The following is a 23,943-nucleotide window of genomic DNA, read 5'->3' on the forward strand; positions in this document are numbered from 1 at the left end:
TCTTGGATCATAAAAATTAGGAAAAACGGGTACAGATAATTTTAAAAGTGAAACTTTTCTTTATAAATGTGAAGTTCTCTTTACAAATTAATACTTTAGTCACTAGAATGGTGCTGAAAAGTGTGCCTTGTGTTGCCTAGTTACCAATTTAAGTTCAAAGTTATTAATATGCCAGAGGTGCATAGTTAGTGTAGCACATTAGTCTCCTGTCCTTTTTTTTTTTTTGGCGATGGTGTATCTAGTGCCCTAACCTATATTGAATTTCATTTTCAATCTGATTAAAGGGAATTGACAACCCATACGATTGTTCTTAAAAGGCTGCATCTTTAGGCTCTTCAATTGTTCCCAGACAGATGGCTCAAGCTTGGCTACTGCAATCACAAATGCCAGGAGAAAAACCAACTACAGAGCTAAGAATAAGATGATTGGTTGCCGTGGCTCAGAAGTTACAGTTCCCCACTGCAAGAGCTAGGAAACCGCTGAGTGTTCAGGTTTTGTAATACGGTTTTTGCATCGTAAAGGAAAAAAGAGTAACCTATCAGGGAGAATGGAGCATATCTAATCAAGAGCGGGAAAGAAGCCAAAGCCCGGGGATACCTACACACTAGGAAGAACGTCATTCTTCAGTCTCCACCAATGAGCTGCTGGATGGGGCGGAGCAACGGGCGGACCAACAGCCATAGAAAACAAACAGTAATCGGCAATACAGTTATATACTGTCCTACCCAGTCCTGGTCAGCCGAGCCTCAGGAGCAAGGTGCTCCATAAATGTTTTTTTTTTTTTTTTGCTGTCTTTCTGGCCGTGACGACTGTTGGAGCACAAATACTTCCTTCTTAGCGGAGCAACTGCCTTCTTCCCTCCCGCTCTTACAGGCTCAGAAAAAACTCACAGAGTGCTTGGTTTATCTCCACAGGAACATCAACGGGTGCTACCTGGGTCGGCAGGGGTGGGGGAGGGTGGCAAGAGGGCGCCAATGCGCAGGCGTACATGCCTTGAGATGGGGCGGGGCTGAGGCTGCCCAAAGCAGCCTGGGAGTTGTATTTCGTGCTAGCCAAACTGCCATGTCTTCCCGAAGACTTCTGGACTATATTTCCCAGGAGTCACCGCGATACAGGGGGGCGGATCCGCTAGTTCGTTAATGAGTTCGAGGAAGCCGCGGCTCGGCCCACCAGGTTCCAAAACAAGGAAATGAAGGGGGGAGGCGGGACTGGGGGTGTCTGCCGGAGCTGCCGCCGCCGCCGCTACCGTCGCGGAGTTGGAGGCGGAGGAGGAGGAGGTGGAGGAGGAGGCGGTGGAGGCGGTGGCTGCCGCGGTGTCGCTTGCTGAAGGCTCCCGCGGAGCGGCGGGAGGCGCGCGCGCGCCTGAGAGACGGCTGTTGGAGAAGTGGAGCGGCGGCCGCGGGGGGGAGGAGGAGGAGGAGGAGGAGGAGGTGGGACTGAGTGGCGGCGGCCCCCGCGTCCCGGTGCCTCTATGGGGGAAGCAGACAATGGATTATGATTTCAAGGCGAAGCTGGCGGCGGAGCGGGAGCGGGTGGAGGATCTGTTTGAGTACGAAGGGTGCAAAGTGGGACGCGGCACCTACGGGCACGTCTACAAGGCGAGGCGGAAAGATGGGTAAGAGCACGGGCGGGGGCAGTGGTCTCGCTCCGGTCCTCCGCCGGGCGGGCTGGGTGGGTCGGAGCCCTGCGGGACCGTGTCGGCGGGGTGAGGCGGAGGTGGTCGCGGTGCGGCGTCGAGGGGCGGGTTCGGAAGGACGGCGTCCGTCCGTCGTCGTCCTCCCCCCCACCACCCCAGCGAGGTGCCGTCGCGCCCCCCGGAACTCCCGCGGCGCTGCGGGGTCGGGGGCGTCGGTCCCGTCCCGGGGCGGAATGTGTGTGTGTGTGTATGGGTTGCTTTCCTCGAGCCGCGGGCTGGCGGCGGGACTCCAGTTGGGACCTCGGTCGGAGGTGGAGTTTGCGGGGTCCTGTCTTCCCGGGACGCCGCGGGCTGGGGCGGCGGGGGGGTGGGGGGGTTGAGGGCGGGCTTCGCTGGTGAGTTGCGGCTCCGGCCCTTCGGGGAGTGACGGGCGTTGTGAAACTTCCAATCGGCGGAGCGCCTCCCCGGGGGCGGCGGTTTGAAACCTCGCCCGGGAAGCCCGGCGGGCGGGCGGGCGGGCGCGCGTTCCGGCCCGGGCTCCTGAGGGACTGCTGCCCAGCCACGGTGGTCTCTAGTGGCGCCGGTCACCCCTGGTCTTTCCGCGCCGGTCCTCGTGCCGGGGGTTTACCTGGACGCTTCTCGCCCCCCTCCTCTTCTGCCCCAGATTTCACAGTCGTGACATTCTTGATTCGTCCCCTCTGTTCTCCAAAGTAGAACCTCCAGACAGACGAAGGGTATTTTACAAGCGCTGACTTCAGAGTTCGCTTGGTACCTATCTCGTTGTCCCACCCCTCGCCCCTTTCTTCGTGTACCGGTTCTGGGGATTGAACTCACGGATTGCGCGCTGAAGGCTAATGCTCTACCCCTTGAGCCACAGAGGCTCATTTACTGGAGATGATAGTCTCACGGACTTTTCTGCCCACGAAGGCTTTGAACTGCATTCCTCAAACCCTGGCCTTCTGAGGAGCTAGGATTACAACTGGGAGTCGCCAGCCCGCCTGCAGGGATGTTCCTTTTATTTTTATTTTGAAAGAGTATTAATATACCTGCTCTTCACTTCATCCTTTACCGAAGGGGCTGTATGCTAAGGTTTATCTGGGACCTGGAATTACTATGGAGTGAGAATATGGAATGACACAGCTGGTCCTGAACCGTTGGTTCCCTGAGTGTTGAGGTGAACCAAAGGGAACCTTTTACCAGTATTATCATAGTGAAACACAAGCTGGATAAAGTGTTGAGCACGTCTGTCATTTTTTGGTCTTGTAGTTCATACAGCAAGGCATTTGGAACCATATCCCTTCTTGCGGAGGGTCAATTTAAATTAATCAGCTTCTGTCCCAGCCTGGCCAGAATTCCCTTACCCTAGAGTTGAGGAGTGAAGAAAGAGCTGCCAATCCCTCTTAGATCTAAAAAGGTCAGACTAGGTAATGAGGTTTTAAGACTATAAGGGACCAGTATTGAGTAAACATTATGAGCCCCACCGAATTAGTAAGATTTGTGTTTGTCTGCATACACTTAAGATATGGGTAGATTAAAAACTCTGGGACCAAAGTGGATAGGTAATGTGCTGTGCTAATTTCATAAAAGGAACAACCAAACACAACTTTAAAATATTTTATAATAAAGTTTCATGAATATTACAAAGTACTAGGCACGTTTGAAGGATTATTATTATTTTGCCAGTCCTGGGGCTTGAACTTAGGGCCTGGGCACTGCCCCTGAGCGTCATTTGCTCAAGTCTACACTCAGCCACTTGAGCCACAGCAACACTTCTCACCTTTTCTGTTTATGTGTTATTGAGGAATCAATCCCAGGGCTTCATGCATACAAGGCAAGCACTCTACCACTAAGCCACATTTCTAGCCCTATTATTATTATTATTATTATAGATGACCTTTTTATCTTGTAATAACTGTATAGACCAATGGTATGTCATCATTTCTAGTTTTTCAGTTAATTGCCAGTTATCTGAACAGAATTATGGAATGTAAGGTACTGTAATTGATTTGTACTTTGCTTTTGGAATATCCATTCTCCGTGTTTACTGGTATTCCTGTGGGGATCTTATCAGATATAGTAGGAGAAAGCGCATTCACTAGTACATTGTTACAGAATATTGTGAGCTAGGTTTATTTTCCTATTCTCCTTATGTTGACTCCAGGGCCTGGGAACTGTCCCTAAGCTCTTTCTGTTCAAGACTTTACTATCTGAGCCACAGCTCCACTTTTGCTTTGAGTGGTTAATTGGAGATAAGAATCTTTTGGGTACTTTTCTACCCTACCTGGCTTCAAACTGTAATCCTTGGATCTCAGCCTCCTAAGTAGCTAGGATTACTGGCATGAGCCATTGGTGCCCAGTTTACATTTTTAATGTCTAAGTTTGTTTTATAGCTGCATTTTTAATGTCTATTAAAGTACCTTTCATTTAGCAGGAAAATTTTGATTAAAGTTAAAAAAATCTTCTGAATTGCAGTGTGAATAGTTGGGCTTAACCAAGAATATAATATAACTGCTTCTATTTGTTATTTTTGAATATTTCTTCCATTAATAAAGTTCTTCAGTTGAGTATCCTTTTTTCTTTTTCTTTAACTAGTCTTGGGGCCTGAACTCAGGGCCTGGGTACTGTCTTTGGGTTTTCTCAAGGCTAGTGCTCTATCACTTGAGCCATAACACCACTCTGGGTTCCTTGAATCAAACCCAGGGCTTCATGTATGCTAGATAAGCACTCTACCATTAGACCATGCTCCCAGCCCTATACTGTCTTTTTGAGTGGAATTTGTTAATTGGAATTAATAAAGCTTCAAAATAGAATTCCTTATAATGTTTAAGAATCTGATTATTTCAAACCACTATATTACATATAAGAAAAATCTATATTACTTTTTTTCTTTTTGCCAGTCATGGGGTTGAGCTCAGGGACTGAGCACTGTTCTTGGATTTTCTCAAGGTTAGAGCTCTACCACTTGAGCCTCAGCACCATTTCTGGCTTTTTTCTATGTATGTGGTACCGAGGAATCGAACCCGGGTCTTCGTGCATGCTAGGCAAGCACTCTATCACTAGGCAAAACTCCCGGCCCTCTATATTACTTTTTTTTTTTTCCTCCCCAGTCCTGGGGCTTGAACTGAAAGCATGAGCATTGTCCCTGAAATTTCTCAAGGCTAGTGTTCTACAACAACATTTCTGGGTGTTTCTATGTAATGTGGTATGAAGGAATTGAACCCCGGTCTTTGTGCATGCTAGGCAAGCGCTCTGCCACTAGGCCAAACTCCTGGCTCTGAAGTTTTTGTTTTTTTTTAGCCAGTCCTGGGGCTTACACTCAAGGTTTGGGTAGTATTCCTGAGCTTCTTTTGCTCAAGGCTAGCACTCTACTACTTGAGCTGCGGCATTACTTCTGGCTTTTTCTGTTTATGTGGTGCTGAGGAATTACACCAGGGATTTGTGCATGCTAGGCAAGTACTCTACCACTAAGCCACATTCCCAGTCCCCATAATTTTTTTTTTCTTTTTGGTTCAAGGATTTGTAGCTTTCAGCAAACATTCATACATTGGGATTAGTTTTATGTTCATTGATAATCAGTGATTTGAAAGATCACAGGTTTTTAGTAATGATTTTAGCTTGTGATAAAGATTTACATAGTAAAGGACCTTACAATTTGATTATTTCCAAATTTATTTTGGTTAGCTAAGAAAAATGTTTAATGCTTTTCAGGGAGTAGAGAAATCATGGGGATGTTGAACAATTCTTTTTTTTTTTTTTTTTGCCAGTCCTGGGCTTGAGCTCAGCACCTGAGCACTGTCCTTGGACTTTCTCAAGGCTAGAGCTCTACCACTTGAGCCTCAGCACTACTTCCAGCTTTTTTGTATGTATGTGATACCAAGGAATCGAACCCGTGTCTTAGCGCATGCTAGGCAAGCACTTTAACCACTAGGCCAAACTTCCGGCCCATAATTCTTTTTTTTTTTTTTTGAGAAATGAAAATCTTTATTTTTTACAAAAGTATTCATAAATGCACTTTGTATTTTACATGCATGCTATTATAACAAAGCAAATGAAAATAGAATTACAGTTAAGATACTTCTAGGCATATGTAAAAAGTAATATTTTTATCCCCTCAAGTTTGAACATTGAAAGTAGAATAAGCAATTCTTCAAAAAAAATAGCCATTTTTTTTCTTCCATGCAATCATTGTAATAATTTAACAAGGAAACTTCATCAATCAAATGAATGTTTAAATGTTAATGTTACTTTATGAAAACCCTCCCTGTTTGGGATCAGGTTAAGAAATGCTTGTATTCCAAGTATTTATCTAGTGACTCAAATGTTAAAACCATTAATGAATTCTCACTAAAGAGTTCCTCATTTAGGGGCCTCTCTTGGATGTGAATTCCAGTCTTAATGTAATTAAATGTAGATTCAGACAAGATGCTGCAGCATACTTGAAAAGATTTAGACTACCAGGATCGTTTTTACTTCCATTTAAATGCTTCCTTAAAATAAAAACTGGCAAGAAAATACAGCCAACTATATAGTTTATCAATTTTATACATGATTATTCATTCTTTTTTTACCTGAGATACTAAGTTTGTTAAGGTGCCTGTTGTCATGCAAAAAATACATTTTCTCTTTCTTTACATTCATTTTTAATGGTATTTGTGTATCTTAAAGAATTAGATCAAGGAAGTGGCACTGGATGTTGAACAATTCTATGTATACAATTCTATGTATATAGCTAATGAATTCTTCAGGTCTTTAGAAGAATTACTGAGTAGAAATAACAAATAAGCAGGAAAAACAACAAACCTTTGTCAATGGTTTAACCCTGCCTTACAAAACCTAAGTATGACACTTCTTTGAAATAAAACATTAGGCTTTATTACACTATATCAATTGACAGATTGGAGATGTAATATATCTTAGTTTTTCATCGTGCCAAGCCCTATTTCTCATTTTCTCCAGGTTAACTGGAGATAAGAGTCTTGGGTCCTTTTGTGCTTGGGCTGGCTTTGAACCTTGATCCTCAGATCTCAGCCTCCTGAGTAGCTAGGATTACAGGTGTGAGCCCCTGTGCCAGCTAAGTTTTTCACATTTTAATGAAGCATGAAAACTAACATTTGTCACTATGTGATATTTTAATACATGTATATATTGTATAATGTTTAAGTCGAGGGAAATATTTGTGTCCTAAAAACATTACCATTTTTTCCCTGAGGTTAAAATATTCAAAATACTTTTTTTTTTGTGGGTCATGGGGCTTGATCATGGCCTGGGCTCTTCAGATCAAGGCTACTTCCCTACCCTTGAGCCAGGTCTCACTTCCTGTTTTCTAGAGGTTAATTGGAGACAAAAGTCTCAGGTTGTTTTGTGCTCCAGCTGGCTTCGAACCTCAATCCTCAGATCTCAGTCTCCTGAGTAGCTAAGATTACAGGGGTGAGTCACTGTGCTTGGCTCAAAATCCTTCCTTACAGCTTTTTAAGACTATACAGTATTGTTGCCAGGTTCTGTTGACTCACACCTGTATTACTAGATTATTCAGGAGACTGAGATCTGAAAATACTAGTTTAGAGCCATCCCCTGGCACATAAATCAGTAAGACTCTTAAAATAACCAACAAAGAGCTGGAAGTGGAGGTGTGTCTCAGGTGGTAGAGCAACAGCCTGGAGAGGAAAAAAAAGCTAAGGGACAGTGCTTATGTTTTGTTCAAGCCCCAGTATTAGTGTACTTGCATGCATGCATGTATGAGTGTGCATACACACACAATATATATAATATTGCTGTCTGTACTTATTCTACTGTGCATGCACTCTACTACTGAACCCAGACCTAAAAGTAATTCTTGAAGAGAACAGATTCAGAACATTTCTAACCTTTTTAGTATGAGCAAGAATTAATAGTTTTTTCTCAGTAAGAAGTCACACATTTTATGGTTAACAAATCTCAGGTTCATATTTCTTTTAGAAATTATGCCTATAATCCTAGCTACTCTGGAGGCTGAGATCTGAGGATGCGGTTCAAAGCCAGCCCAGTCTGTGAGACTCTTATCTTCACCAGAAAACGGGAAGTGGTACTGTGGCTCTAAGGGTAGGGCAGTAGCCTTCAGCTGAAGAGCTCAGGGACAGTGCTCCTGGCCAGGAGTAAAAGCCCTATGACTGACCAAAAAAATAATTTTTAGAAACATTTTTCTTTTAATTAATTAAGGATTATTGTTTAAGAGTTTTTTTTAAGTAGTTTAGGGAAAGATGATTTTATAGCATAGTACTATGCAGAAAACAGTTGTACCCAGTAATACTAGTTCAGAAATTCATTAAGTGTATTGAATCTGTCCAATGAAAGAATGTCCAGCACGGGAATGTAGCTCAGTGGTCCATTGCTTGCCTAGCATATGCAAGACCCTGGGTTTCAGCCTCAGCACCATAAAAGAAGTTTGTACTGGGATTTTTTTTGGGGGGGGCGCTTGAGCTCAGGGCCTGAGCACTGTCCATGGACTTTCTGAAGACTAGAGCTCTACCACTTGAGCTTCAGCACCACTTCTGGCTTTTTTCTATGTATGTAGTACTGAGAAATCGAACCTGGGTCTTCGTGCATGCCAGGCAAGCACTCTACCATTAGGCCAAACTCTCAGCCCTGTATTGGGATGTTTTTGAAAAATACTCAGTAATTGAAAGTGAAATGGCTGACAGATATCTTAATTTCATTTTTTTGTGTTAGGGTTTCAGGTGGGTAATTGTGTGACTATAGGTCATTAAATTCTTAACAGATATAGTAAAACACATATGGGTAAATTGTAGGTACAATAGTAGCTCCCTATTTTTTCAGATTTGGTTAGTGTAGTTACTGTTCTTCCCCTGGCTTCTCTTTATCTTTAAACTGTCCTCACTATAGAATCTTACCTGACTTCAATGGTAGTCAAATGGTTCTCTGCCTTTAGTGTTTTCTCACTATAGTACAAGGTTTAAGTTACTCCTGGTGTTGATTCCTAAAAAATAAAGCCAGTCACAGTTCTTTTTTGGAAAGCTATCTTTCCTTTTTTTGTGTGTTGATACTGATGAATCAAACCCGGGTCTTCATGCATGCTAGGCAAACACTCTTAACACTAGGCCAAACTCCTAGCCCTTAGATGACATTTTTATTTATTTTTTTTGCCAGTCCTGGGCTTGAGCACTGTCCTTGGACTTTCTTAAGGCTAGAGCTCTACCACTTGAGTCTCAGCACCACTTCTGGCTTTTTTTTTTTTTTTTTTTGCTATGTATGTGGGGTACGGAGGAATCGAACCCGGGTCTTTGTGCATACTAGGCAAGCACTCTACCACTAGGCCAAACTCCCAGCCCCCTTAGATGACATTTTTAAATGTCTTTTTATTTTTATTTTTAAAATTATCTTTGTGGTTTCATTTCAACTTGCCAATTTATGAGTATAATGCCTCTTGATCAATTCACCCAGAATTTGACTTTCTTTAGGTAAGTTTTAGGAATAGTCACACACTGCATCTAGAGACTGTGGAAATATCACAAAATATGCAAACAAAACCTACGTGGTGCAGGTCAAAGACACCATGTTGAGGCCAGGAGTATAGCCTAGTGGTAAAGTGCTTGCCTAGCATGCAAGAAGCCCTGGGTTTGACTCCTTGGTACCACATAAAAACAGAAGTGGTGCTTTGGCTCAAGTGGTAAAGAGCTAGACTTAAGAAAATGCAAGGATAGTGCCAAGGCCCTGAATTCAAGCCCCAGGACTAGCAAAAAAAAAAAAAAAAAGAATCCTTGTTGCCTCTTCATACAATAAAGGGACTCCATAAACATAAATATAAATATAACAATGAACTCCATAAATATAAACACAAATATAAAGCTACTGCTGGTAAAATAATGTTTTACAAAAACTTTCTTTATCAAAACATATTTGTTTGATTCCTTCCACTACCAAAACCAACTTTATATTTGAAATTAACAATAATTTATATAGACATCAATTGTTTCAGGACATAAAAGGTTTATTTCTCTTTGATCCATCACTCATTTCTGGATAAGAATTCAAGCCCTCAATTAAAAACTACTGGCTGTACACTTGTATCCTGAATTACATCCTGTCATCTCTCTTCAGACTTTCTTTTATCTTGAACAGTGCATGCTTGAAACAGCCATTACAGGAAGTGCTGGAGTTTCATCTATTTATAAATAGATAAAAAGTCCCTAAATAATTTTGACTGCTACCGCTTTATAATTCTAAACTTAAAACATGATTTAAAAATGGCTATATTATTCAAAATATTAAAATATACTCTAAAAAGTTCCTTGTTCCTTTATTTAGAATACAGCAGCAGTACTAACATACTCACAATTTAAAATACAAGTCAATTTTTATAACTATATTAAAGTTCTGAGTATTCTTACTCTAATGATTGCTACCAAGAAAATTTCAAATTATACTGTTATAACCTTCTATCATAAAAAAAAACCTATCTTGACATCTAAGCCTCACTGTACTATGTATCTTGTAAAGTCACAATTTAATAACATTAACACTTATCCATAATGACAAGGTCAAAAGTATATGAGACACAAAGCAAAAATACTTAATTTATCAAGGTTCATATCTACTGTAATAAAAAGCCTTTCCATAGACCTAAAATTTAAGAGACATGCTTTTCTGTGCTACTAAAAACACACTTACACAGGAAATAACTACACTTTACAGAAAATAAATGATTTATATAACTCATTTTAATGAGTTTTGGTTTTCCAGTCCTGAGGCTTGAACTCTTAACCTGGGCACTCACAGTCCCTTAGCTTTTTTGCTTAAGGCTAAGAGTCTACCACTTCAATCACAGATTTGCTTCCATCTTTTTGTTGTTTTTTTTTTTTAAATATGTATGGATACACGCACACACGTGTGTGTGTGTGTGTGTGTGTGCACGTGATGCGCGTGCGTGCGTCTGGTAGTTATTTAGATATATGAATGTCACAGCCTTTCCTGTCAGGCTAGCTTTGAACCATGATCCTCAGATCTCAGCCTCCTGCATAGCTAGGATTACAAGTGTGAGCCACCATATCCAGCTTCTTTTTTTTAAACTACAAATCCATATCAAAACATTTCCTAAATATATTTGAATAATAACTATTGCTAACATCTCTATAAATAGCTATTACAAACACAGGGGATTACTGCAGTTTGATAATCTTGGAAAAAAAGTCTAAGAGGAAAAAATGTTAATTAACTATTTAGTGGGAGGAGAAAAGTGGTGCTAGAGTTTGAACTCAGAGCCTCATAGCTAGGCAGCTACTCTACCACATGAGCCACATACTTAGTCCTTTTTCTTTTGTTTTTCAGGTTGGTGGGGTTTCACACACGTTGTCTGGGCAGGCTTTCCACAACAATCTTCCTGACTATTCCTCCCATAAAACTAGAATAACCTTGTTCCGCGTGCGCGAGTGCCAATGCCAGTACCAGTGTTAGGGCTTGAATTCAAGGTCTGGGCACTCTCCCTGAGCTTTTGTGTTCAAGGCTAGTATTCCACCACTTTAACACAAACCACCATTTTTAGCTTTTTGGTAGTTAAATGGAGATAAAGAGTCAAACAAATTTTCCTCCCTAAGATGGCTTTGAGCTACAATCTTCAGATTTCAGCTTCCTGAGTAGTAAGGTGAGCCATTAACATCCAGCTATGTCTAGTTTTTTGATGTAGGGCCTTGCTTCTTACCCAGACTGGCCTCAAAGAGCAATCTTCCTTACTTCCCAAGTATCTAGAATTACAACTATCAGCCACAATGGCCAGCCTCATATGAACATGAGAAAGCCTCAAAAAAGCACTTATAATTTTTTAGAAAACATACTAGTGTTATAGAAATTCTTACAACTATGTAATATTTCAAAATAATTACTTTTTAAATAAACCTAATCTTCAAGAATGAAATTGATCTGCTTCTAAGGTTAAGTATTCTTACCAATCTATATGTTTTTCTTTCTTTTTTTTTCTGCCAGCCCTGGGGCTTGAACTCAGGGGCTGGGCACTGTGCTTGAACACTTTTTTGCTCAAGAATAGCACTCTGTTACTTAAGCCACAGCATCACTTCTGGCTTTTTCTCTTTATGTGATACTAAGGGATCAAACCCAGGACTTCATGCATGCTAAGCAAGCACTCTACTACTAAGCTATATTCCCAGCCTTCTTTTCTATTTCTTTTCCTTTTTCTTTTCTTTTCTATTTTTTTTTTTTTGCCAGTTATAGGGCTTGAACTGACCTGGTCACTGTCCTTGGACACTTTTGCTCAAGGTCAGCACTCTACCACTCCAGCCACAGCTACACTTCTGGCATTTTCTGAGTATGTAGTACTGAGGAATTGAACCCAGGGCTTCATACATGCTAGGTGCACACTCTACCACTAGGCTATGCTCCTGGCCCCTTTATTTATTTATTTTTTTTGCCAGTCCTGGGCTTGAGCTCAGGGCCTGAGCACTATCCTTGGACTTTCTCAAGGCTAGAGCTCTACCACTTGAGCCTCAGCACCACTTCCGGCTTTTTTCTATGTATGTGGTACCGAGGAATCGAACCCGGGTCTTCGTGCATGCTAGGCAAGCACTTTAACCACTAGGCTAAACTCCCGGCCCCTTATTTTCTTTTTGACAAAGTGTCTCACTGTGCTGCCCAGACTGACATTCAACTTACTGTTCTCCTTCAGCCTTCTGAGTTCTAGGATTACAGGAATTTATCAGCATGCCTGGCTTAATACAATTTTTCGATGTGTAATACATGTTCAACTCTGTGCAATATACTAGAAACAGATGGTGATGGCTATAGTACAAACAGTTTATGAGATACTAATATATCTTATTGTGATTTTATACATATAAGAACAAGTATAGAAACCTAAAAAGCACATTGAAAAAAATAGCAGAAGGCCTCAGAAATGAGTTATTTGAGTTGGGTACTGCTATGTAACAATATAAATGAACAGACACAGATCTGTAGTTCAAATCCAGCCTAAGCAGAAAAGTCCATGGGATAATTATCTCTAATTGACCACCCACAAAAAAAGAGTCAGAGCCGTGTAAGGTGGCTCACTCTTATAATCCTACTCAGGAGGCTGAGATCTGAGGATCTAGGTTCAACACCAGCTCAGGTATTAAAAAGTCTGTTAGATTCTTATCTCCTGTTAATCACCAGAAAACCAGAGGTGGCACTGTGGCCTGAGGGGTAGGGCAGTAGCCATGAGCTGAATCGCTCAGGAACAATGCCCAGGCCCAGAATTCAAGTCCCATGACCAACAACAACAAAAATTAATTAAAAAATTAATTATAATTTAAAAAAGAGCCAGAAGTGGAGCTATGGTTCATTCGAGCACCAGCCTTGAGAAAGCCCAAGAACAGCGTTCAGGCCCTGAGTTAAAGCCTCAGTACTAGAAACAACAACAACAAAAGATTCACATAAGAATAGTACATTTTCCTTTTTTCTTTTGTGGGCTTTAACTCTGGGCCTGGGCATTCATTTCAAGGCTAGCCCTCTACCATTTGAGCCACAGCACCACTTCCAGCTTTTTCTATGTATATGGTACTGAGGAATCAAACCCAAGTCTTTGTGCATGCTAGGTGAGCACTCTACCACTAGGCCAAAGTCCCGACCCGCATTTTCTAATTTTAAAGTAATTTTTTTTTTTTTTTTTTTAGGTAGCCTAAACTAGCTTTAAACTTAGACTTCTGCCTTAGTCTTTACTGTCGGAAATTCAGTACACCACCATACATGGCTCTTTTTTTTTTTTTTTTTTTTTTTTTTTTTTTGCCAGTCCTGGGCTTGGGCTCAGGGTCTGAGCACTCTCTTCTTGGACTTTCTCAAGACTAGCACTCTACCACTTGAGCCTCAGCACCACTTCCAGCTTTTTTCTATGTATGTGGTACTGAGGAATCGAACCCGGTCTTTGTGCATGCTAAATAAGCACTCTACCACTAGGCTAAACTTCCAGCCCCTCTTTTTTATTTTTATTTTTGGCCAGTCCTGGGGCTTGAACTTTGGGTCTAAGCACTGTCCTTGGGCTTTCTTCAAGTCTAGTGCTCTACCACTTGAGCCACAAGACCACTTCTGGCTTTCTAGGCAAGAACTCTACCAATAGGCAAAACTCCTGACCCAATTTGTTTATTTATTTATTTAAAAATGTAGATTTTACTTTTATTGAAGTTAGGTAAAGCCAAGTACATCTGAAAAGTGACCAATTTTGTTAAATTTTCTTTTACTTGGTATGATAAGTATAGTGTTTCAAAAAAAAGCCATTCCACCCTGTGAAAGTTGTGTTACAAAATGATAGAGGTTCTTGTCTTCTTTTTACTATTCCTTGTTCTACCCAAATTTAGCCTTCTGCTTTGTGCCTTTTTCCCCTATCCCATAATTTCTTAGGCTATGGATGCTTAGACTCATTTCATTTTGTTCTGTTTAAAACATCAGTTTTTCCCATTAGAATGAAAGAATTTGGTGTATTGGTATAATAGTGGGATTGTAGGCTGTGTTTAGTTAGGACTAGTATAATTCAAGATGGGACAAATAAGACTTTATTTCTTTAGACTAATGATGGTAAATAGTCTATTAGGAACATTCAAGATTCTTTGTACCTCTTTGCAGTGGATGTAGAGGAAACAAAACATACACAGTTATGAAGTAAAGAAATAGAACAGAAAGTTATTCAGGATTACTAGAGTAAGAACTGGGGGTGGGGGTTGGGAATGTATTGGGAGAGAAAGTAGAATAGGATCATGTGGGCCAAGCCAAAGAATTTGGCCTTTAACTTGAGGGAGTATGGGAATAATAGATTCCAAGTAGAGTAGTTTTCATCACTTCTCAAAAGGGAAATAGTAATTTTTTTTTCCTGATTGAAAAGGAATACATTATTACAGATGCAAACCAGCTTATAAAGAAGGTGATGAAAGATTGATTCCATAATTCCATGTTGTAGAGGTAAACATAGTCCAAAATAGCTGCATAGTTTCTACAGAGAGGACTTGTTTAGTCAGATTTGGGATTTGTGATGGTGTGGGTGGTGGTGAGGACAAAGGGATGGAAGTAAAAGTTGGAGGCTACTAGAGAGATCCAGATGAGAAATGATGAGAACTTGTTCTTAGTAATAGTTGTGGGGGTAGACAAGGGTCAAGGCTGGTGAAAGCGCAAGGGATATATAGAAAGTAGGATTCAGTGACCAGTTAGGTGAATCAAGTGAAAGGACAAGTGTCAAATGACCAGACTAGCATTTGAATGTTCTTTCTAGAAGCTAGGATCAAACTAGTTTCTTTGAACAACATAGTTCTAATGTGAGAGTATATCCTTTTGTTGCTTTTTCTCCTGAGTTTTGAAGGTGAGGGTAAAAGTAAGAAATCTGTTTTGATAGAAAAGAATTGTTATATCATGCTCTTTTCTCTTATTATGTTTTCTCCTTTGGATAAGGATAGTGGGGGCCTTTAAGAAGTTGCTTCTGTTTTGGATTGTAGCATTTTTCTTTTTTGGTGTTACAGGGCTAAAGTAGGGAGAAGTGGAAGAGACAAACATTTCCTGTTCTTTATGTAAAAAAATAGAATTTAAACTCAAAATGGTAGCTTTCATATTCTTGAGCTGGGTCAATAACATTGTTATGTCAGCCTAGTGACTCCTAATACTTACTTAGACAATGGTTTGGAGGTGGGTAAAATAGATGAGGCCCACCTCAAACCCTGGTAGGACTTTCTTTTGGCCAGACAAGTCTTTCATTCTTTCTGTCTCTACCTATACATGAAGAACTCACAGATTTAGATTAAATATATTCAATATGTTCAATCCATATTCAACTGTCAGCCACAGAAAAAACAACTAGATTGCTAGCTATAGTAAGATGGCAGCCTATTTCCATTTGTCTTCTGTATTAGTTATAATGGTTAGATCAGTTACTATTTAGGAACCATGCTTTACTCATACTAAGAGTACATCCTGTCAGGAGGCTGAGATCTGAGGATTAAGGTTCAAAGCCAGCCCTGGCACATAAAGCCCCAAGACTCTTATCTCTAATTAACCTCTAAAAAACAGGAATGGGGCTTAGTTAGCTCAAGGGTAGGGTGGTAGCCTTGAGCTGAAGAGCTCAGGGACAACACCCAGGTGGAGTTCAAGCCCCATGACCCACCAAAAAAAAAAAAAAAAGTCAACCGAAGAAAACTACTCCTTTCATCCTGGAGGGAGGAGTGATTTTAAATCTTTCAGTGATTCACAAGAATTTTTTTTTCCTGTTTGGTTTACCTGCTTAGTTTTATTTCTGTTGTAAGAACTTAGAAATAGATTTTTTTTGAATGAAAATACAATAGTTTTGAAAAATAAGCCATAGGTAGGCTGCAGTAACTTTCCCACCTTTGAATAAAAACTTAATGCGAAGGCTAAGAAACAATTTCAGATAATCTTCTTACATAACTATTTATTTATTTAGTCGGTTGTGGGGACTGGGTCCTGGGCTCTGGGCCTGGGCCCTGTCCCTCAGCTCTTCAGCTGAAGGCTAGTGCTTTACCAGTTTGAGCCATAGTGCCACTTCCGGTTTTCTGGTGGTTATGTGGAGACAAGAGTCTCAGAGATATTAGTGCCCTGTCTGGCTTTGAACCTGAATCTTTAGATCTTAGCCTCCTGAGTAGGGAGGTTTGCAGGTGCAAGCCACGGGTACTCAGTTTTACATAACAATTTATAGAAGCCCATTTGTAGCTGCTTCTTGAGAGGTTTAGATCTGAGTATTGAGATTTGAAGCCAGCCTAGGCAGGAAAGGTCTGTGAGACTCTTCTCTCCTATTACCAGTGGCTCAAAATGGTAGATCCTCCAACCATGAGTGAAAAAAAGCCTAGGGAGGCTGGGTGCCTGTGGCTCACGCCTGTAATTCTAGCTACTCAGGAGGCTAAGATCTGAGAATCATGCTTCAGAGCCAGCCAGGACAAAAAAAGTCCGTGAGACTTATTTCCAATTAACTATCAGAAACTGGAAGTGGAGCTGTTGCTCAAGTGGTAGAGCCCTAGCCTTGGGCTGAAAAGCTGATGGACAGCACCCAGACCTAGAATTGAAGCCTCACAACTGACACCACCCCCTCCAAAAAAAAAAAAAAAAATCCTAGGGAGAGGTCCTAGGCCCTGAATTCAAACCCCAGTACTATAATCAAAAAATTTAAAAAAAGATTTATTTTTAAAGTAATCGATGTGTTTTTGTGACAAGGAGTTGGATATTTTGTTGAAACAAGAAATACTTGAAGCTAGCTGGGTGCAGTGGCTCAAGCCTGCACTCCTAGCTATTGAGGAGGCTGAGATCTGAGGATCAAGGTTCAAAGACTCTTATCTCCAATTAACCTTTAGAAAACAGGAAATGGTGCAGTGGCTCAAGGGGCCCAGACCCAGTGTGCAAGCTCCATGACCGAAAAAAAAAAAAGAAAGAAAGAAAGAAAAAGAAATACTTGAGAGAAAATTGTCATGCCTATAATTCAAGAAAGCAGTGAGTTTTTTTATTTTTGTGGTTTTATCAACATTGAGCTTTATTTACAAATCCAGGGAAGTCAGTCAGGCAGCTAACACCTGTTATCCCTATTAAAGAGACACCTGGAGTCCCTCATGGGATATTGGGAGTTGACTGATTGAGACTCCCAATAGGGGTAACTCCATTTTGTTGTGAGTATCCCCTAGTTGATATAGAGGGATAGTCTCCCATGTTGGTATTCATGGCAGTGCAGCATGTTCCTGGATATCATGGCTTTGTTTTGGATGTGCAGCTTTTTAGTGCCTCAGTTCTCCACATTTGGAATAAGGTCTTAACATTTGCCTGGTTTGGCCTGGACCATAATCTTCCTACTTCTCACAAAACTAGGATGGCAAGGATATGTGTCTTTCCCCTTACTCCCACTTGGCTTTTACTGGTTAAGATGGGGGTGGACCTTTTTTGCACAGATTGGCTTTGAGCCGAGATCTACTCAGTGTTAGCTTTTTGAGTAGCTAGGATTCCAAGTGTAAGCCATAGTACCTTACTGTAGGTTTGATTTATTTCTGTTTGCCTACTTTTAGTCAGCTTTCTTAAGTTTTCTACATCTTATTTCTTCATCTATAAGGAATATAGTACACACTCCATATTGTGAAGGTCTCATAATTTAATACCTGTGGCATTCTTAGAAGTATCATATTATAATCCTAGATAAGCCTTTTTCTGCTATTTTTTTCTCTTTTTGGTTTTTAGAAGTACATGCAATATGCAAGTAGTTACTGCGTTTCTAACACAGTTATGCCCTAAGCTCTTACCTTAAAATGTCACAAGTACAGCTTTAGAGAAAGAAGTTGTTTTGGGAATTAAGAGATTACATCTCAGGCATCTAGTGTTGGTCATATTGCTAAATTAGTAATATACTATCATCACTTGGAGATGTTCTTGCCTTTTATCTTTCAGAACTGTTCTAGATTGTTCTGGCTAGATGAGTCTTTCTGTGCTTCCTTGAGCTTCCTCACATAGTTCCACAAACTCCTGGTTGGGCACTATATTCTTTCTGGTTCTACATCAATGTTTAAAGTTGCTAATATAGGTCACTATAACATTCGTGGTTCATAGTATCTTAATATCTTTAGTTAGTTCTCAATATAAATATGAGAGATATTGAAGGAGTTCTCAATTTGAACTCAATTCTGAGAGATTAATTACCTGGACTTTAGGGTTCATGTTTTATTACTGTATTATTATTGTATTTCTTTCTTCATGAATCATCTTTTATTAAGAATTCTTCGTTCCTTCTTTAATACTTTAATAGTTATTATTTTTTTTAATATATAGAGAGACTTGAACTCTGGCTCTAGGCACTCTTCCTGAGCTCTTCAGCTCAAGGCTAGTGCTCTAGCACTTGAGCCACAGCGCCAATTCCAGTTTTCTGATGGTTAATTGGAGATAAGAATCTCACAGACTTTTTTAGTGCTTGGGCTGGCTTTGAACTACGATCCTCAGATCTCAGCCTCCTGAATAGCTAGGATTACAGGTGTGGGCCACCACACCGGGCTATTAAGGCTGCTGCTTCTTCTTCCCTTTTTTTTTTTTTTTTTGCCAGTTCTGGTCTTGAGCTCAGGGCCTGAGCACTGTCCTTGGACTTTCTCAAGGCTAGAGCTCTACCACTTGAGCCACAGCACCACTTCTGGCTTTTTTCTATGTATGTGGTACTGAGGAATTGAACCCAGGTGTTTGTGCATGGTAGGCAAGCACTCTACCACTAGGCCAAACTACTGCCCCCCAGTTTTTTTGTTTTTTTTTTTTTTTACCAATCTTGGGGTTTGAACTCAGGCTTGACCACTGTCCTTGGGCTTTCTCAAAGCTAGGACTCTACCACTTAACTCTGCAGAGGAATCGAACCCTGGCCAAACTCCTGGCCATGGTAATATTTTTATAAAGATTTGTAGATTTTACGTAAGTGTAGTAGGTGCTGCTCTTTTAGATTTAATAGTTAAGGAAAATTATATGACTACTTATTCCCATGGATTATTCATATTTTTGATTTTTTTTCTTTAGTCCAGGCTGGTCTTGACTTGTGATTCTCCTGGCTCAGTCTCCTGACTCCTGGGATTAAGGATATGCGTAATCATGTCTATTTTGGATTTTTAAAAATCATTTTCATTAGAAAAGAATTAAATAAAATCTTAAATCTAAATATTTTTACCTTATTAAATTCTTAATATTTTACAGAAGCATTTTCTGAAAAGTCTGTCATTTATTATATAATATTGGAACAATAGATTCCTTTGTAGTATCCAGCATATATAGTAAGTTACTTTTTCCAACCATAAGTTGAAAATTAAATCTTGTCATTGCAGAAGCTTTATTGTGCTATTTTTCAGGGTTTCTTCCTTTGTATTTATCATTTTCTTGGTGTGTTTTGAATTGTTCTGTTATTATCAATAATTTCTGGTATAAGAGAAGCTATAATAATGTAGGGCCCTTCATACTCCCTTTTTTGAGGTATATTTTTCCATTTAATTTCTTTTAGTTTTCATATATAAATATATATTGGTTTTCATATAATTAACAGTGATTGTTACTTTCAGTATAAATGAAATCATATTTTACTGTTCTTTTGGTTTTTATGGTATTACTTCTTTTGATAAGCATGTTTATTAGAAAAGGCTCAAGTTTTGATCTTTTCATATAACTAGTGGCATAAGTGAACTGTTATCAATAGATTGTTAATTTGCCCACTTTCGAATCTAAAATCTTAATTTCCTTGGCAGATATGTAGATTTATGATAGGCATTTGGCATTTTATGTTTTGGGCAGTGTAACTTTAAATCTACATAAACTTCTCTGCCTTTTGCCTCTGCTGTGTTCGTAGATTCCAGGAGTGCTTCGTGTATGGACCTCAAGAGTTGGAGGTAGCAGCTTTTCAGCAGAAGGTAAAGCAGAGTGTTGCCTTCTGGTGTCATTGTGTGTGTGTGCTGGGGTGGCTACATGGCTATTTTTACCACAAAACTATTCATAAGTATGCATTAATTGATTCACTTTCATTGGATTGAAAAATCATTTAATACCTGCACAATTTTATTAGTAAAATCCATAAAAAATAGAAGACTTTCAGTAGAAATAAAGACTAATTTTATTTTTTTATGTCATTAACAGAGTAGGAGTGATTACCAAAAGAAATCATTAGTAAAAATGTATAAAATAGACTGTATAATTTTCTCAGAGTTAGCGACACTATGATTTCTTCCTGGGCACTTGTCCAAGTCATTATTCATATGTTGTATTATTCTCTGCTGCTCCTTTTACTGAAAGATTGCTTCACAATAAACAAGAGGCAGCCTAATCCATGACTCATGACTGGAGGATAGACATTCTTGCATTATATTCCATTGCCAAAAATGTTGGTTTCCAATATGCTAATTACCTCTCTTTCTAACTTGTTAATACGCTCTTCTTTCAAGTTAGTTCTTGTTTCAGCAAAGCAGCAAAACACATCCCACATACTTGTAAAATATGTTTTTGTAGAGCCTTTTTAATAAGTTGCTTCTTGAGGAAATTGTAATAAGAAATTTGACATACCTTACCTAGGTATTGTTTCTTTGATGAAAAAAAGAAACATTTTGCCATTTATTTACTAAATGTTAAAACTACTTTTTGTGAACTTATGCAAACTATTTATGAACATTCTTTTGGTGATACTTGAATAGGTTTTTGTTTTTAGATCCATAATAGCACCTGTAATGATTTTTTGTTTTTTTGGCCTGAGGGATCAGGGCAGAGTCCTGGTTCTGGGGCTTAAATTTACCTGGGCACACTTTCTTAGTTTTTTTTGTTGTTGTTGTTTGAACTACACCCTAATTTCTAGCTCCCCCCCGCCCCCGTAGTTTATTGGAGATAAGAGTCTCTTGGAATTTCCTGTCCTATCTGGCTTCAAATTGTGATCCTCAGATTTCAGCCTTCTGAGAAGCTAGGATTATAGGCATGAGCCAGCAGCACCCAGCTAAAAGTACTTTTTTAATATTTTATTTTTATTTAAATAGTTGTTCAGTGCACCTTAATCAGTGTCATCCCCCCCCACCTTTTTTTTTTTGGTCATGGGGCTTGAACTCTGGGCCTGAACACTGTCCCTGAGCTCTTCAGCTCAAGGCTAATGCTTTCCATTTTGCACCACAGCACCACTTCTGATTTTCTGATCGTTAATTAGAGCTAAGAGTCTCAAGGACTTTCCTGCCTGGAATGGCTTTGAAACATGTTCCTCAGATCTCAGTCTCCTGAGTCATGTCATCCCCTTTATCATTCTCCCTTTCTCTAAACCCCACCCATCCAATTAACATGATTCCATTTGTAAAAGTATTTTAAATGATGGTATTTAGGCAACTTTAAAATATACCTCAAATTTAGGAATGTGCATGCTAGTTAGCTCCTGTGCTACCTTATGACGTCTGTAGGGCAAAGCCATTACACTATGGCAGACTAATACCCAGTAGGCACTGTAGCACACATCTATAGTCTTAAATTCTAGATGCTTACTATAAACCTCCTCTTGCTAGAAAAGATAACCAGAAATTAATATTAGACACCTAAACAATTAGTGAATCTACTAAATATTTGATTGTTAATTATAAGCTGTTAGGTTATCACCTCTCTGTAAACTTAACCATGCAAGTGATATTATTTTTTTGCTGATAATATTTGTCAGGGACACTGCCCTGTATTCTATATTGTTCAATTTAGTTGAATTTTTTTTTTTTGCCAGTCCTGGGCTTAAGCTCAGGGCCTGAGCACTGTCCTTGGATTTTTCTCAAGGCTAGAACTCTACCACTTGAGCCTCAGCACCACTTCTGGCTTTTTCTAAGTATGTGGTACCAAGGAATTGAACCCGGGTCTTTGTGCATGCTAGGCAAGCACTTTACCACTAGGCCAAACTCCCGGCCCCTTGAAATATCTTTTTGTGAACTTCTTCCTTAGTTTCTCTATAAAAGTTTAGTTTATCCTTTCTTCATATGTCAGCTAAAAACGCAGAAAATACTAATAGGCTATGGAGTTAAGAAAGGAGGTATTATTCCTTTTAATGAAGATACAGTAGACCCTTGGTGTCAATGGGTATGTAGGTCCTGCGAGAGTGTTTTTAAGGAAAACCAAGCATAGCATTCAGTCCTGTACTTCTGTAACATTACTCAATGTCTACTAAAAACACGACACCTCTCAAACAATCTCAGATTTTTAGCAGTTAACTTTTTTTTTCTTTTCTTTTTTTTTTTTTTTTTACCAATTCTGGGACTTGAACTCAGGACCTGAGCCTTGTCCTTGGGCTTTCCTCAAGGCTAGCGCTCTACCACTTGAGCCACAATACCATTTCTAGCTTTTCTATCTATGGGATACCGAGGAAATCAAACCTGGGTCTTCGTGCATGCTAGGCAAGCACTCTACCACTAGGCCAAACTCCCAGCGCAGCAATTAACTTTTTTTTTTTTTGTGGATCATGGGGCTTGAACTCAGCCTGGGCACTGTCCCTGAGCTCTTTGGCTCAAGGCTACTGCCATCTGTACCTTTGAGCCAAGCCCCACTTCCCATTTTCTAGTGATTAACTGGAGATAAGAGTCTCAGGACCTTCTGTACTGGTGTTGGCTTTGAACCTTGCCTTGATCTTCACTCAGATCTCAGACTCCTGAGTAGCTAGGATTATAGGTGTGAGCTCCAGCAATTAACTTTTACCTTGCCTTTGGAACATCTTTTTTTTTGGAAGGCAATTTTTCACAAAATTACTGACAAGCAAACACTCAGCAGATCACAGGAGGATTTAACAACAGCTGATTATAATGTGGAACTGACTGAGTGCTTCTCTGCATTACTCAGCTGGGAGGAAATAAATATTTTTGTTGTTTATTTAATTTATTTTTGACTATGCTTGGTCAAAACTGTAATATATCTGTGAATATAGTAAGGTGAGCGTACTATATCTAAAATCACTTAACAGTGTTAACAACCAAATAATGGGGCTCAAGACATGGTTCAAATGGTAAGGGCCTGCCTAGCAAGTGCAAAGCTCTTTTCAAACTCCAGTACTATTACCCTAACCCTTCAATAGTTGGTAGGTATTGTAATCATTTTTCTTAAGTGATGTTCTTCAGGATCCTGTTCTGTCTCCTATTTTCATGACTTTTAGTTTCTTCCTTTTTAAATTTTTTGTGCCAGCACTGTGGCTTGAACTCAGGAAAATTCAGGATCTGGGAATTGTTTCTTACCTTTTTATCCTCAAATCTGGAGCTCTACCACTTGAGGCACTGGTCCACTTTCTGGTTTTTGCTGGTCATTTGGTGATAAAGAGATCATGGACTTTTCCTGTCTGAGCTGGGTTCTTACTGCAGTTCTCAGATCTGAGCCTCCTGTGTAGTTAGGACTACCGGTGTAAGCCACTGGTGCCTCACTCATGATATTAGTTTCACATCTTTATCTCACATAACATTTATCTTCTTTTGAAACTATGGGTTTGTGCAAATGCCTCTTGGACCTTTCCATTTAGCTATTACCACAATTCTTTGAACTTCAACTTCTCTAAAACTTAGTGCCACCCATTGCATATGCCAGAAACTGGGAATAATTATTGTGTTTTTCTTGTTTTTTTCACCACATGTTCTGTTTCTACCATTTCCTAATTATCTTTCAGATCTAGCCATTCATTTTATACCTTGTGTCACCATCCTAATTTAGACCATAGACAATAGGTTACCTCCGAGTCCTCTTCACAAGTCTACTTAGCCACATTCATACCTCTAAACTATTCACAAGAACATAGATTGCTTAACGTTCTTACTTTGTTTCTTGGCATGAAGTTCAGTTTCCTTGCCATGGTTGATTGTTCTGCTTTA

At 39.9% G+C, this 23,943-nt stretch overlaps 1 protein-coding gene across 2 annotated transcripts in view; it reads left to right on the forward strand.

Moving 5' to 3' along the window:
- The first annotated feature begins 1,414 nt into the window (after positions 1-1,414).
- Cdk19 (cyclin dependent kinase 19) overlaps positions 1,415-23,943 on the forward strand; it is an 88,413-nt gene continuing 65,884 nt past the window's right edge. Inside the window, exons 1-2 of one of the 2 annotated variants that reach the window (XM_090338288.1) lie at positions 18,060-18,161; positions 19,947-20,007. Coding sequence is in view for 1 of the 2 variants with exons in the window: in XM_090338287.1 (XP_090194413.1) it covers positions 1,488-1,615 (128 nt within the window). In the remaining variant the exon portion in view is untranslated. Of the gene's footprint in view, positions 1,616-18,059; positions 18,162-19,946; positions 20,008-23,943 lie in introns of those variants that run through there. The other variant, XM_090338287.1, reaches the window with a different exon arrangement.

Source organism: Megascapheus bottae, chromosome 8 (genome assembly GCF_031878675.1).
Source record: "Megascapheus bottae isolate mThoBot1 chromosome 8, mThoBot2.hap1, whole genome shotgun sequence".
In the NCBI taxonomy this organism is placed as follows: Eukaryota; Metazoa; Chordata; class Mammalia; order Rodentia; family Geomyidae; genus Megascapheus; species Megascapheus bottae.